The 16257-nt window shown below is 37.8% G+C and overlaps 1 protein-coding gene across 7 annotated transcripts in view; it reads right to left on the bottom strand.

Moving 5' to 3' along the window:
* Nucleotides 1-16257, bottom strand: part of Dock7 (dedicator of cytokinesis 7) — a 175761-nt gene that overhangs the window by 117029 nt on the left and 42475 nt on the right. For all 7 annotated transcript variants that reach the window (XM_057783480.1, XM_057783481.1, XM_057783483.1 and 4 more), the window contains exons 12-14: nt 14443-14585; nt 10647-10740; nt 9410-9572 (exon numbers count right to left, since the gene is read on the bottom strand). In XM_057783480.1, the coding sequence (XP_057639463.1) occupies nt 9410-9572; nt 10647-10740; nt 14443-14585 (400 nt within the window). The remainder of the gene's footprint in view (nt 1-9409; nt 9573-10646; nt 10741-14442; nt 14586-16257) is intronic.

The following is a 16257-nucleotide window of genomic DNA, read 5'->3' as shown; positions in this document are numbered from 1 at the left end:
CCCCATTTTTTGTGCCTAACACTAACACCTACAAGCAAGGCACTTCTGTGTACACTACATAGTGATTATCCAACACTGCAGTTTTGAAAACTGAAAGCCGTCAAACAATTGCCCCTTTTAGCAAAGTCCAAAGTGTTTTCCGTGGGTGAAAATCACCTAGGGCAAAATTACGCAATTGGTGTCAACAGTGCAGTTCAAGGCTGTGTGTGAAAGCAAGGTTGACAAGTCCCCCACAATACACCTTCATAGGGTGAAGTTTCAAATGAGTTTTATAAAATATAACAAAGAATTCTATGTAAACCACATAAACGATTTGCTACAGTTCCAATGCTCTAAGATAGTAACACACCTAAAAATGATTAGGTTTATTGAAACAGCAATAAACAACCTTAAAGACACAGAATTGTTGCTGCTCATCTTGAGAGAAGCAGCCAAGCTTCAGACTATAATTCTACAACCAGGAAGAGCCACCTGCCAAAGCTGCCCCACTGGGTGCTCGCGGCCAGAGAAATCACTTAAATGGTCTTAGGAACAAAATGTTTAAATACACGCACATATTTTTATTTTTATTTTTTTTATTTTTTATTTTTTATTAATTAATTAATTTAATTATTAAAGATTTCTGCCTCTTCCCCGCCACCACCTCCCGTTCCCTCCCCCTCCCCCAATCAAGTCTTCCTTCCTCCTCAGCCCAAAGAGCAAGCAGGTTTCTCTGCCCTGTGGGAGGTCCAAGGACCACCCACCTCCATCCAGGTCTATTAAGGTGAGCATCCAAACTACCTGGGCTCCCACAAAGCCAGTTCGTGCAATAGGATCAAGAACCCATTGCCATTGTTCTTCAGTTCTCAGTAGTCCTCATTGTCCATTATGTTCAGCGAGACCGGTTTTGTCCCATGCTTTTTCAGTCCCCGGCCAGCTGGCCTTGGTGAGTTCCCGGCATCCCCCTGAATATTAACCTTCATCAGGCGATGAAAGACAGAGACAGAGACCAACATTGGAGCACTGGACTGAAGTCTCACGATCCAAAGGAGGAGCAGAAGGAGAGTGAGCACGAGCAAGGAACTCAGGACGGCGAGGGGTGCACCCACACACTGAGGCAATGGGCACGCACATATTTTTAAAGCCGGATCTTAGGTTATCACTGTTCAAACTCCATTAAGAAAATAATCCATACAAACACTTCTGGTGGAAATAGTTTAATTTTTAGGGTAAATGAACGGAACTCTTTTCAGGCTGCTCCTCTTTCTGGAACTTTATCTCTCCCTTGGGAGCCTGGGATAGCACACCACCACCCTGAGGTTTTAAAAACACCTGTGTGGCAATATGAACGTGCTAGGAAATCGACCTCTCAAGAGTTTTCACAGATTCTCTTAATTTTCAGTACCACTCACATTAAATTAAGAATGTAAATAATGAACCACAGCAGTATTAGCAGTATATAACAACTGTGATATTGAGAATGCAAACATTTTTATATCCTAACTATTATGACTATCTCAAAATACTGCTTAGAAAATAGTTTTTTTGATTATATCAGAGGACAGAATGTTTTAGTTTAATTCATTAATAAAGAATATAACTAGATAATGGGCACTGGGATTTGCCTCTACTGCATGTACTGGCTTTTGGGGATCCTAGTCTATTTGCATGCACACCTTCCTAAGCCTGGATCGAGGGTGGAGGGCCTTGGACTTCCCACAGGGCAGGGTACCCTGCCCTCCCTTAGGCTGGAGGAGGAGCGGGGAGGGTGAGTGGGGGAGTGGGAGGGAAATGGGAGGAGGGAAGGAAATGGAAATTTTGAATAGTATTATTTATAAAGCAATAATAAATAAATAAACACAAATAAAAAAGAATATAACTAATATTTAACACTTTAATTCAACATAATTGATTTCTTTTATTAACCCTATGCATTTTATGAATTAAAATATTATTCCAAAAACGTAAGATTATAGAATTCACATATACACAAAAATCAAGAATTGCTCTGCAAAGGGAGATCTACCATAACACAAGGACAAGCCATAAGAAGTGTCACGTGAGCCCCATGTGCTCACACTGACCTGGTCTGACTAGCCAAGCTGCACCTTGAAATAAAACATTTGGCGGAAATTAAACTGGTTCATTATAAGCGTATCAAATGACTCAAAAGAAAACTAGTAACATACAATTCAAAGTAGTTTTTTGTATAAGTTTTTATTGATATTTATTGAGCTCTACATTTTTCTCTGCTCCCCTCCCTGCCTCTCCCCCCCCCACACTTCAACCCTCCTCCAAGGTCCCCATGCTCCCAATTTACTCAGGAGATCTTGTCTTTTTCTACTTTCTACTTCTCATGTAGATTAGATCTATGTAAGCCTCTCTTAGTGTCCTCATTGTTGTCTAAGTTCTCTGGGATTGTGGTTTGTAGGCTGGCTTTCTTTGCTTTATGTTTAAAAACTACCTATGAGTGAGTACATGTGATAATTGTCTTTCTGTGTCTGGGTTACCTCACTCAAAATGTTTTCTAGCTCCATCCATTTTCCTGCAAAATTCAAGCTGTCGTTATTTTTTTCTGTTGTGTAGTACTCCATTGTGTGAATGTACCACATTTTTCTTATTCATTCTTTGATCAAGGGCCATTTAGGTTGTTTTCAGGTTCTAGGTATTTATTACAAACAAAGCTGCTATGAACATAGCTGAACACATGTCCTTGTGGCACGATTGAGCATCCTTTGGATATACACCCAAAAGTGGTATTACTGGGTCTTGAGGAAGGTTGTTTCCTAATTTTCTGAGAAATCGCGACACTGACATCCAAAGGGGCTGTACCAGCTTGCACTCCCACCAGCAATACAGAAGTGTTCCCTTTTCCCCACAATCTCTCCAGCATAAGTTGTCATCAGTGTTTTTGATCTTTGCCATTCTTACAGGTGTTAAGATGGAATCTCAAAGTTGTTTTGATTTGCATTTCTCTGATGACTAAGGATGTTGAACATTTCCTTAAGTGTCTTTCTGCCATTTTAGATTCCTCTGTTGAGAATTCTCTGTTTAGGTCTGTACTCCATTTTTTTTATTGGATTATGTGATCTTTTGGTGTTCAATTTCTTTTTTTTTTTTTTTTTTTTTTGGTTTTTCGAGACAGGGTTTCTCTGTAGCTTTGGAGCCTGTCCTGGAACTCCCTTTGTAGACCAGGCTGGCCTCGAACTCACAGAGATCCACCTGCCTCTGCCTCCCATGAGCTGGGATTAAAGGCGTGCGCCACCACCGCCCAGCTGGTGTTCAATTTCTTGAGTTCTTTGTATATTTTGAAGATCAGACCTCTGTTGGAGGTTGGTGAAGATCTTTTCCCATTCTGTAGGCTGTTGTTTTGTTGACTGTGTCCTTTGCTTTACAGAAGCTTTCAGTTTCAGGAGGTCCTATTTATTAATTGTTTCTCTCAGTATCTGTGCTGCTGGGGTTATATTTAGAAGTGGTTCCCTGTGCCAATGAGTTCAAGTGTACTTCCCACTTTCTCTTCCATAAGGTTCAGTGTAGCTGGCTTTATATTGAGGTCTTTGATCCATTTGGACTTGACAAAGTAGGTTTTAAAACTAACATTTGTTATTGTGGCTACCAGAGTCCTTACCTGTCACAGAGACACCCCATAGCTACAAATGACATGCAGTGACTGACATAATGAGTAAGTCAACCGTAATTACTTACACTAATCTGTGTGTGTGTGTTTAGTATTTCATAGAACTGAACAATAACCATTTCACAGACAATAAGAATACTGATGTTTATGCAGAGGAGGGGGCAGTATCATACAAACTGCATGCTTTTATTTTGATCTTCACACTAATAATTACCAAATTTCTCTTACATTAGTTATAGCACATTTGCTAGCCACACTTTAAAAAAAATGAACTAGATAGAAAAACAAAGATACAAAAGTTCAACAGCAAGCACAACTAAGGCTATTGTTGGGAAAGAGGGCAACTCTCACAGTCTGCCAAGAATATCATGTGCTTTGTGGACATGTCTCAAAAAACTGGATGTCAATAAAACAGAAGGATTTGCTCAATTAGATGTACCTTGATCTAGTACAAGTCAAAGGCTACAATGGTCATCAAGAAATGATTTGGAACACAAGTAATACCACAAGGGAGCTACTAACTTCTAAGCAATTTCAAACATTTAATAAAATCCCAGTAAGAATGGGCTCATTGCTGCTAATCCAAACGTAACAGCTACACAGGGTCTTTTATGTGATAATATGACAGCATAAGCAATCCACTGATAGGCTTCACTTATGTGGTTTATTAGTTCTATGTCTTCCAATTCTTAATTGCACCTATCATTTACCATTGTAAAGGATTTCAAAGACTGGGTCTCTTCTCAGTTAACTATACTGAAAACTAGCTCACCAGCTACACAGGGAAAAGCCTGTCATCCAACGGGACAATTTACTTGCAACCTCAGACCTGGGAGGCAGAGATGGAAGAACCCTGAGTTCTGGGCGACAAAGCAACAATCCACCTCAAAAATTACACATATGGTTATCAGTCCCGTGAACACTGGAGGTCCGAGAAAAAGCACAAAACTGGCCAATGCTAACTTTCATAGACTCCCTTTACATTCTGCATTTTATTTATTATGGGGGAGGGGAGACATATGCATGCCCACATGTAGAAATCAGAAAACAGCTATGGAAAGTTGGCTCCTTCCTTCCACAATGGTTCTTAGGGGATCAAACTTCAGTCCTCAGGCTAACATAGCAAGTACTTTTACCCAAAGAGCTATCTCACCAGCCCATTCCTCCTCTTTTTACCTATTTACACCTGCAAAGTCCAGTGTCTTCACGCATTTCAAACCACCCTCTCTAAGACTGTGCAATGTATGAATTTCTAGGGCACATGAGATTCCATTTTCCCATATTGAGAAAAAGAAAGTCAACTGATCTCAGTTTTAAATAATGCTAACATAGAAGCCCATCTATAGTTTCTGGATGAACTTACTAATACTAACCATTTCAAATAATAAAAAGTTCAATCATAAAAATGAAAATCAAATCCAAATAAACAATTTACCTCAAGCACTTACTACTACATATTTACATAATTTGCACAAGTTCTAAAGCAAAATCATATCCTTTATAATGTGTAAAATGCACTTCATTCTCTGATGTATTTACTTGCCGTCCTTTCATGAGGGTATTAAATCAGACACGCACTTAAAAGCCTCATTCAGCAAGGTTTTCTTCGCTTGGTAAGCCCTGCACTCAACCCCATTTAACTTCTATAACAAGGTTTTCTCAAGTGCTCCTAGCTTCCACTAATTAATATAGATAATATTCTCTAGATGTCATTTATATCCAAGATTCCATGCCCACAGTAAGACATTAAAAATTCTAGAAAATGATGATTCAGATTTTGAGGCAAAGGTGTAAGATAAAATTATTCTGGGATGCTTTAATAATGTATCAATCAATAATCCAAAAATGGGAATATTTTATTTTATTCATGACACATGCAATTATATATGTTGCATATCTTTCATCCTTTAGTATGAAGATTATAGAAAAGGAAGCAATACTTAGATTTTAGACTAAATAAGCTTCTTAGTTAGTCTCAGCTTAATGTTTTTCTCATATACAAAAATAACATCTCTGAAATTATGAAATTTATAAGATGTCTATGAAACTGAATAAACTAATTTAAATGAAAATAATTAGAATAAAAGGTACTAAATCATTATCATCTACCACTACGTAGTATCTACAGGAAACCTTAAAACATAAGAAATAAAGAGAATAACTGGAGAACTCCTTTAGAGCAGCGCTTCTCAACCTCCCTGATGCTGTGACCCTTTATACAGGTCCTCGTGTCATGGTGACCCCAACCATAAAATCATTTCATTGCTACTTCATAACTGTAATTCTGCTACTGTTATGAATTGGAATCTGATACTCAGGATTTATATGTGACTCCTGTAGGGGTCATGACCCACAGGTTGAGAAGCACTGCTTTGAGTATCCACAAGATACAACAAGTTTGCAAACATAGCATCAGACTTCTCAAAAACGACACCCGCGGGCAAGAGAGCAGTGACATTTTGTCTAGCTGCTGGCAAAAAAATGTACAACTTAGAATTCTGTACCTAACAAAACTGTCAATCTGGGAAGATTCAAAAAAATCAACCTGAAGTGAGGAAACGTGCGCTTGTAGTCACTGAGAGGAAAGGCTGTGGAGGGAGAGCACCTGAGCCCAGGGGCTATGAGAGGCCATCCTGCACAGCCTGGCAAGACCTCATCTCAAAAATAAACAAGCGAAATAAAAACATTATCAGGTACATTTCTTAAAGTACCTCCATACATCATAGTTAGGAAGATGTTGAAAGTTTTCAGTAAAATAAATACATCCAGAAAGAAAAACGAGGGAAATACGACTCCCTCGGGGAGTTTAAAAAAAATCTCTAAGATAAAAAATGGATAATGAATAATGGTAAATAATGTCTAGAATAATGGTGGGAATGGAAAATGGGAAATTGGCATCCGCTGTTCGACAGCGTCAAGACAGAAGAGGACATTCTTTGCCGCACTGTCAGACATGTGATCAAGTTTCAGTGATGAAAGACAGAAGGGCGGGGACAAAATGACGTAACTCTTCCAGGAGAAAGAAGGAGCTGCAGAACAGGAATCAAATTCAGTCGTCTACACTGCTCAGGTGTGAAGAGGTACATAATGCACACAACTGACACCAACACAAAAGGAGAAGAGAGAGCCCTTTACCTGCAGATGAACTGTGGCATCAAGACAGGCTGGGCTGGCGGCAGAATTTTTAAGCCTTATTCTACTCTGTGGTCTCCAAGCATACGCATATAATTTCTTCAGAAAATATTACAATGTAATTAAATAACAATGATAAGCAGAAACATGGAGGAAAGACAACTCAAAGTTCCTGATTACTATTTTCTCTGACTCTGAGCTACTTCAAGCAAAGGTAAGAGGGAGAAACACAAATTGTAGGTCTTCTTACAGAACCTGCTCTCCTGGGCGGGCAGCAGAGTTGAAGGTCTCTGAATTAAGCAATATACAGCGTTGGTTATGCTGGATGTTGGTTATGCTCCATACTCCTGTCCTATAAAGCACTCTCACACATAACTTGTAGAATAAATTGTGTTACTTTCTTCCTTTAAATGCTATTCATAAGTACTTATGGACATATCTGAATGTTTGTTTCCTCATTTTTTATTAATATAAAAACTGAGTATGCCAGGTTGTCATAGACTACACCTTTAATCCCAGCACTCAGGAAGCAGAGGCAGAGGCAGGCAGATCACTGTGAGTTTGAGGCCATCCTGGTCTACTGAGAGAGTTCCAGGACAGCCAGGACTATTACACAGAGAGACTTTGTCTCAAAAATAAAATAAAATAAAATAAAATAAAATAAAATAAAATAAAATAAAATAAAAAATAGCCAATATGTAACTTTCCCTAAACCACCCCAAAAGTAAAAGTGGCCCCAGAAGTCATAGCCATATCCATGACTGAAAACCCCATTTTCCCATTACTCTATAACTTTGTATTTTTAACTCATTGAATAAATATTTATTTATGTGCTTTCCATGTTCTAGGATATTATGGATGTTGAAAAGTAATCTGTAAAATGTAAGTCAGTGCCTTTTACAGCAATTATATTCAAATAAAAACAGTAACATAATTATAACTCCCAGCTAATGAATGGTATAGGAGGTAGAAGCTGGGAGAGTGAGGAAGTGGACCAGTTAGCAGTAAGAAGGTTGAGAACCTTAGGAAGAAGTGTTTAAGTGTGTAAAGACAGGAGAAAAAGCAAAAAAGGCAAAGAGATTCTGATGGTGAATTGCTAGGCAAAACTTTGTTCACGGACAAACAGAAGGTCACTGAGATGAAATGCAGTGAGAAAACAAAGGACACCAGAGTGCGAGAGAAAGATAATAACAGAGTATACAGTCTAATGCACTACTGTAAAGAATAAATACATTTTCTGCTTGTAATAGAAGCCAAAAATTATAACGTGTAAAAGTCTTGTTAGGTACAATGTCAAGAACTGACAGAGATAAAAATGGAAATAAAATCACCTAGGAAGGTACAGCAAAATCTGAGATTAGCAGCCATACAACACAGAGATCTCTAATCACATGTGGCTTGTAAGAATTTTAAGTGTACCTAAAATACACATGAGATGCTGAAAATAGAGAAAAGAATAAAATATTATTTTGCATTATATGGTATTTATATTGTTTTTAAAAAACAATTAAAATTATTGCTTTCACCTAATTATAAACATATAGCAACTATAAAATTGTAAATTACAAGTTTTGTTTAACGATATTTCTACCTGACAGTAATGCTCTATATGGTAACTTACACTAGAATTTTAAAAAGGTACAATGGTAAAAAGTATTGGATTGGAGGTACATTTTAAAAGTAGAATCTAGCCAGGTGGTGGTGGTGCACTTTTATCCCAGCACTCGGGAGGCAGAGGCAGGTGGATCTCTGTGAGTTCGAGACCAGCCTGGTCTACAAGAGCTAGTTCCAGGACAGGCTCCAAAAAAACCACAGAGAAACCCTGTCTCGGGAAAAAAAATAAAAAAATAAAAAAAATAAAATAAAAGTAGAATCTATATAACTTGTTGACCAAATGAAATGTAGGTAAGGAAAGAAGTAAAGCACTATGATTCCAAAACTTTGGGCCTGAGGAGCTTGGGAAATGACAGTAGCACTACTGGGACGGCATATGAGTCCGGACTGAAACTCAAATTCTGTCTTAGGTGTCTCTGAGCTACCTGCTAGACTTCCCAACAGACATGTCAAGTCTGGATCTCCACAATTAATTATTATTAACAACAAAGGAACATCATTCTCAGGCAGTGTGTGCAAAGGCCTAGACAGCAGCTGCACAGTGTTCAGTCTGAGAAGCCATACATATAACAGCCTGTTGCTATCTACACAACATACACTCCACAAGTGCTGATTACCTACAGCCTGATGCCAGAAGCATATGCATTAGATTCGTGTGTAACCCAAAATTCTACTAATAACTAACATTTGAGGAAACATAAATTTGCAGTTCAAACGCTTTAATCAAACAGCCCCATAATCAAACGCTGGCCACCACCACACTAAAATGCGATGCTCAGCAATATTTTAAATTTCTCCATCCTTCAGCTTAATTACCTAGAACATGAGGGTTATAGTTTGTAAGGTCATTAACATTATACCTGGCACACAGGTACAGCTTATTACATACATGACAATTATTAATAAAATTGTGCTTTAAGAGTGAAAGGCATAAGAGACAGAAAAAGTAATAAATATACATAAGATTAAGAGTTTCATCCTGGTTCTATTTTAATATTAGAATATACAGTATTTTATCTCAGAATTTACCAAGATTGTATATCTTACCTGTAAGTAGTGTTTGGAACATAGACATCCCTGGCAGGAAATTCCAGAATTTCTCTGGTGGGCCTGACTCGGCTGTCAGGGTAAAGCTTCACCTGAAGCAGCTCTGGGGTTAGGCAATAATGGGGATTTTCAGGTGCAGGAGAAATGTCTATCTTCAGCTGAGCTGTGAGAAATACATTATAAAGTCACTGTGAACATAAGTGCTCTGTGATGGCTACCCTTGGGTCTCAGTGCCTCCCAGAGACTTTTCACTAGGGCACGGCACTAACTAGGGCATGACATAGATGTTAGGGGGTAGGGCCTAGTGTGCCCCTGAGAAGCATCCCCTGGTCCTTTTGTCTACTTCTGTGAACCATATACTAAGCAGCTTTGCTGGACTGAAGTGTTACACTTCAGGACGGGTCCCAAAGCAAAGCCACTAGCCTATCGGCTGGAAGCTCTGAAAAGCGGGTCAAAGGGAAACATTCCTCCTTTGAAGTTGATTAATCTTAGATAATTTATCTTCATTTGAAGCAATCTGCCACAGCAACAGAATTTTTACTAACACAGATTGTTCTTAGTAGGATTTTGGCATTATTTTATAAAAATCTGTGATGAATAGTATAAAGCACTTAGATATTGAAATCATTCCATTTTATCAAGATTCAATTTGTTAAAAATGACATCCATGCATAGGTGCATGTAAAATAGTAAATGCTAACTGAAAGAATGGGAAGTAAAGAATTAAAGAACAAGAAAGCAAGTTGGGTGTGTAGACGCACACCTTTGATCCCAACACTCAACAGGCAAAGGCAGGACAGCCAGGGCTCCACAGAGAACCCTGGGTACTCAAAAACCAAAACAAAAGCAAGACTACTAGTACAGGACTGGCTAAACTTTCAGAGGAAGTGACTTGATTTTCAGCCTGACAGGATCTTTGCACAGATGTTACCATCTGGTTTAGCAGACTCCTGGTCAGTTCTACTCTGAACTGTCGGCTCTAACAGTAACAGTGACCTGCTTCTGTATACCTGATGTCCATATGTACGTTCAGCCACAATTATAATTCATCATTCTCAGTTTAGAGCTCATTTAATAATGGTTCTGAATTCAGAATCCAAATTGTTAGCCCACATGGTAGTGAGACAGAAAACACTGACATGTATTGAGCACAGAAAGATGTATGGGCCAGATAAACGGGAGAAGGGACAAATAATTATCAGTCAGAATTACCATATCACTCAAAACCTGGAAATACCTGTAATCGGTCTCAGCCTCCGTAAGACAGAAGATGGCCTTCTCATATCAGCGAGGAACTTGTACAAATCTTCATCACTTAAGCGGTCTCCTTCCTAATTTCAATGATATTGAGAAAAAGTATTTAATAAAACAAAAGCAGGAAATAAGAAATAAATTTTTAGTGTTTGCAAATAAGCACCAACTTATGCATATATGCTGCCAGAGTGAAAGACTGACATATTTATTAGGAGAAATAGCTTCCCAACCTGTCTCTTGTTTTCAAACCCAAGATTTATAATGCTACAAATCATTTTAATTTACCTACACAGTGATGATCTATTACTTAGCCCATAAAGTATTATACAACATCTAGTATACAGACAATCGATGCAAATTAAATGTAGGTATAAAAAGAAAAATAAGAATGTAAACATAAAACAGAACCAAAAGACAAACACAAAAAACATGGGACAATTACAAATTACGATTTAAATCATAAATTTCTTTTTAACTTTATATTCCAAAATTCTCAAATCCAGAATCTTTAGACATGCTACATTTTCACAAAAATAAATAACAACAATAATAATGTAAGGAAAAACACAACTATCCTGATATGAAGACCAGAGAGAGAACTCCAAAAGACCACAGTTAATGTTGAAAAGCAGAGGGGGAGGGGCGGGAAGAAAACCTAAATTGTGGGTTTTTTTCCTTCCAACTACAATAGTTATTTTTTTCCTTCCAACTACAATAGTTAGGCTGATTTTAATATTTTATTAGAAAGCAAATCCTTACCTATTTTTACATGCTTCACTGTCATGTCTGAGTGCTGCTTGCACTGTCCTACCATTGTAAGTGATTTGTTTCTGTGCCAGCTCACGTTTTTTAAAGCATGGAAGACAGAACTCCCTTTGTAACATTACCTGGGAAAATGACTGCAATGTCTAACCAGTGGCTATTTTGGATGAGTAATGCTAAGATAGTTCTTTTATTGAGTTAAAGGTAGAAAATGTAGCTTTATAAAATAAAAATCAAGCCGAGACGGGGCATACACCTTTGGTCCCAAAACTTGGGAATCAGAGGCAGGCAGATCTCTCTGAGTTCAAGATCAGTCTGGTCTACAGAGAGGTCCAGAACAACCAAGAATATACAGAGAACCCTATCTAGAAAAACCAAAAAATCAAAATAAATAAAAGGTAAACAAAAGGCTTTATATGATTAATTAATTTAAAATTTTCATTAGCTGCTAAAACAGTATATAAAACAGTATATTCTCTTTATTGAGCACAGAATATAGATCTTCATTCTTTATTCATTAATACACTGAAGGTTATCTCTAGACTTTTTATTTTCTTAATGCATTTTAAGTTTTATTACTAACATCCACTCTTTGTTTTGTTTTGTTTTGAGACAGGAAGAGATTCTTTGTGTAGCTCTGGCTGTCCTAAAACTCGCTCTGTAGACCAGGCTGCCCTCAAACTCAGAGATCCACCTGCCTCTGCCTCCTGAGTGCTGGGATTGAAAGCATATGCCATCACCACCCAGCTAGCTTTCATTCTTTAGTGATAATTACCATACATTTCTGTGCATTTTACTGGGTGGGACATAATTTCATTCCCTATGTGTGGCTCTATGTACCTCCCTCTTGTCATTGAGCAAGTACCTAAACTGAGACTTTTAGAGCATTCATACAAGCCGGCTGGTCTGCTCTTGAATTTCTGCCTTTGGCAGAGGATGGAAAAACTGAGTTTTTCTAGAAACCAATCTAGATCAGCTGACCCAGCCAACCTCCACATGAGGGAAGAAGTTAAGCTCATGAGAGTGGTCAACCTGAAACTCTTCCCGTCACTGTTTGTTTAGTGCTGTGTGCCCCTGACACAAAAACACAGGCGTATTAATGTATAAAACAAATGTCTTTACAATCGCTGTATGGATTTACTTTTCTTTTAAACCTCTATGTATTTCTAATAATTGTGGACACTTGAAACATTACATGATTAACTATACCACTACAACTACAGGGAGTAATTTCTCATAAAATGGGGAAGTGGAGCTGAATCTCATTTAAGGGAAATTTATTGACTGAATTCTACTTTGCTTAATAAAACCACAGTCTCTGCTTAATTTGCATTTTTGTGATGTATAATAGTCTAGCTATTTAAAATACCTACAAAAATAATACATATTTATAGCTAAATATTTTCAATAAAGAATATCAACTGAAAAGCTTTGCTCTGCCCTGTGTTTCAAGCAATCATTTATTTTTAACTTTTTATAAGCATTTGTGCGGTACCCAACTTCTAGTACTAAAAACAGAGCCAACTAGAGTGTGACTATACAACAGAATGATTATAGACTGAAATGATAAACTCTAATTTCAAAATATTGTGAGAACATGTAGTTTTCACAGTAAAGCTGTAATCAAAATTTGCGAAGTCGGAAATGTTTAACATATATAAAGATTACACAGTGTACACACGTAATAAAACATGGCATATTACCATCAATACAGATAACTCATTTTGTTTTATATATGTTAAATGATACTTTAATTTGAAGTCCTCCATCCATGCTCAGAGCTGCTGATGGACCATGGCTTCAAGGAGACTTCTCCAACTCAAAGCACATGCATTCTGCTCTTGTCCTCTCAAGCACACTACACTAGCAGGCCAGCGTTTGCCCCATCCCACTCAGAATAACACCTCAGGAGGAGCGTTTTCTTATCTGCTCCCAAATTCATGGTTGGTACACCTCACTAGTCTGTCACACTAACAAAAAGTTTTATTCTCATTCTTCCATAGTTTTGAGTCATCTGGCCACATAAAACACACTTTTAATTTTTTTAAATCTTTATTCACAATATAAAACCCATTTGACATCAAAACCCAGTGTATACATACACGTACAAATGTATCCACATTTAAAAAAAAAAAAAAAAAAACCAGAGGGAAAAGGAGGGATCTGGGAAGCAATATTTAAACTCAATATATGAAATGCACTTATTTTTTAGATTTTCAAAACTCTACTTTTTTTAAAGCTATGTGTTACCTACTAAATTGATTTTCACGAAATGACATGTGAAAAACATTGATTAGATTTGAAGTAGACAGAAAAGATCTTCAAGAATAAAATGTCTGATGAAAAAAGTGTCTTGGCTACTCAACATTACCTCCCACACTCAGTTTTAGCACAGAGGTGGAGTCCGGAAGTTCTGCTCCATGAACCACGGGTGAGCTAGTGAATTCAGCACATGGTGGGTGGGGAAGCACACATCACTCTGACAAGTCACAAGCCATCAGTGTTTAAGAAAAGGCCACTGGGGTCTAGACGGCTCAGCGGTGAAGACCACGTGCTATATTGCAGAGGACCCGAGCTCAGTTCCTAACACCCATAATAATATGGGCTTTAACCACCTGTAACTGTGGCTCCAGGACAATCTGATGTCACTGGTCTCTGCAAGGAACTGCCTACATGCCCACACACAGATACATGTGCATACACAGAATTAAAGATAATAACAATTAAAATAGATAAGTTCATAATAACAACTAAATAAGATATAGGTATTAAAGACAAATTTTAATGCATTGAAAATGTCAATGTAAACATTTAAATGAAGTTAGTGATAAATACAATGTCAATTATTTCATATTCTTACTAGTTTTTACTCTTATATTCATTTTTATTTAAAAGTTGCTAGAAGTTCTTGACATTATGGCATGGACATACATGGAAAAACAGTTAACCGCTCTCCTAAAATCAAGTGATAGGCTGTACTAACACCTCCCCAAAGTCCCTACATAACAGAGCATTACCTGCTTAAAAAAATTTGCCACAGTGAGGGTGGCAGGCCGAAAGCTGGTCAGGTTGCAAGCATCATCGCCACTGGTTGTCCTTTCCAGAGACCGCCTACCAACAAGACTGGAGTTCCTCCTCTCTGACCAAGAACCTTTGCGTTCTGCCAAAGAAGAGGAAAGAAGATTGTCAGTTTTACATAAAGTGAACATGAGAAAGAATCCATTTGTGTTGAAAGTTGTACTTTACTCGGCTGACAGGTTACTCTAGAAGGATTCACTACTGGGGTAAGGAGTAAGAAAGCATTCCATCTGAATCTTCGGCCTCACTTCTACAGTGGCCAATACGGAGTCTCTAGCATATGATGATCTAACTATATGCCCAGCGATGTAGCGAGTCAGCACAAGAGAACTATGCACCACTATGAAGGACCCACCGAAGTAAACCATAACTGTCTCTCAGCCTTAGCATTTGAGTTGAAACTAATTCAAAAGACAAGGTACAAGTTCAAAGACTTGGCATGATAATCTTCCCCTCCATGCTGCTGGAATGCAAACCCACACATACAACATAACCCCACTTTTGTGAACTAAAAGGACAACGATATTAAAGATTAACACGGAAAGAGGAATTTTAGAACTATGCAAGCACTGTGGTCTAAAGACGTTGGTTATACCATACTCTACTAAGCAAAAGCAGAATAACACTATTATCAACAAGTTATAAGACATTCTCAAGGACATAAGACAAGATATGAAGAGACCAAAAAGATGAAAATAAAGTATTTACTAAAACTTGGATAAACTATAAATTAACAATAAAAGAATAATTAGGGAATTCACAAATATGCATAAGTGAAAAAAAACACTATTTATAAAAAAGAAATAGGAACTCTAGGAAAGAGTTGTTCCCAAAGGAAATCAGAAAGTAAGAAGTATGGAGACGCAGCACACCAAAACATGTGAGATACTGCTACAGCGGGGCTCCAGGGCAGGTGATGATGGCCAGATACTGCTACAGGCTCTGGGGGATGTGGTCGCCAGAAATGCTTCTAGTCAAAAGAAATACCTCATCCTGACATGGCACAGTTGATAATCCCAGCGCTCAGAAGACTAACGAAAGAGAACCATAAATTCAAGGCCGGTCTGTGATAACAGCAAGACGCAAATTTAAAATAAAGAAAACAAACTCTTGAAACTGTAATTTCATCTCACACTTTAAGGAACTATGTGTCTAAAGAAGCTGGGAGTGATTCCCCATGTCTCCATGACAACAATGGAGAAAAGCCAAGTCATGAGGATCACTATGCACTGAAAGAGAAACTATATTTTTCAGAAAGAGAAACTAAACCCAAAAAAAACAGAGAGTTACATAAGGACAGTGGTAGAATGGAAATAAGTAAAACAGAAACTAGAGGAAAAAAGTCAACAGACTATTAAATCTGACAAACCTTTAGCTAAACTGTAGGAAAAACACAAAGCACTAAAATTATTATATTAACGAATCAAGTGACATCACTAGATTTTACAAATAGAAATGAGCCGGGCGGTGGTGGCGCACGCCTTTAATCCCAGCACTTGGGAGGCAGAGGTAGGCGGATCTCTGTGAGTTCGAGACCAGCCTGGTCTACAAGAGCTAGTTCCAGGACAGGCTCCAAAGCCACAGAGAAACCCTGTCTCGAAAAACCAAAAAAAAAAAAAAAAACAAAAACAAATAGAAGTGATTATATAATAATGCAGTATTTTCATAAATTCAAATTATTATCAATAATGAACAGATTAAATAAAATGCAGTATATAAATACAATGGAGTGTCATGACAACAAAAGGAAATCA

Source organism: Chionomys nivalis, chromosome 11, assembly GCF_950005125.1.
Source record: "Chionomys nivalis chromosome 11, mChiNiv1.1, whole genome shotgun sequence".
Classification (NCBI taxonomy): Eukaryota; Metazoa; Chordata; class Mammalia; order Rodentia; family Cricetidae; genus Chionomys; species Chionomys nivalis.
This window is presented reverse-complemented; position numbering and strand designations above follow the sequence as displayed.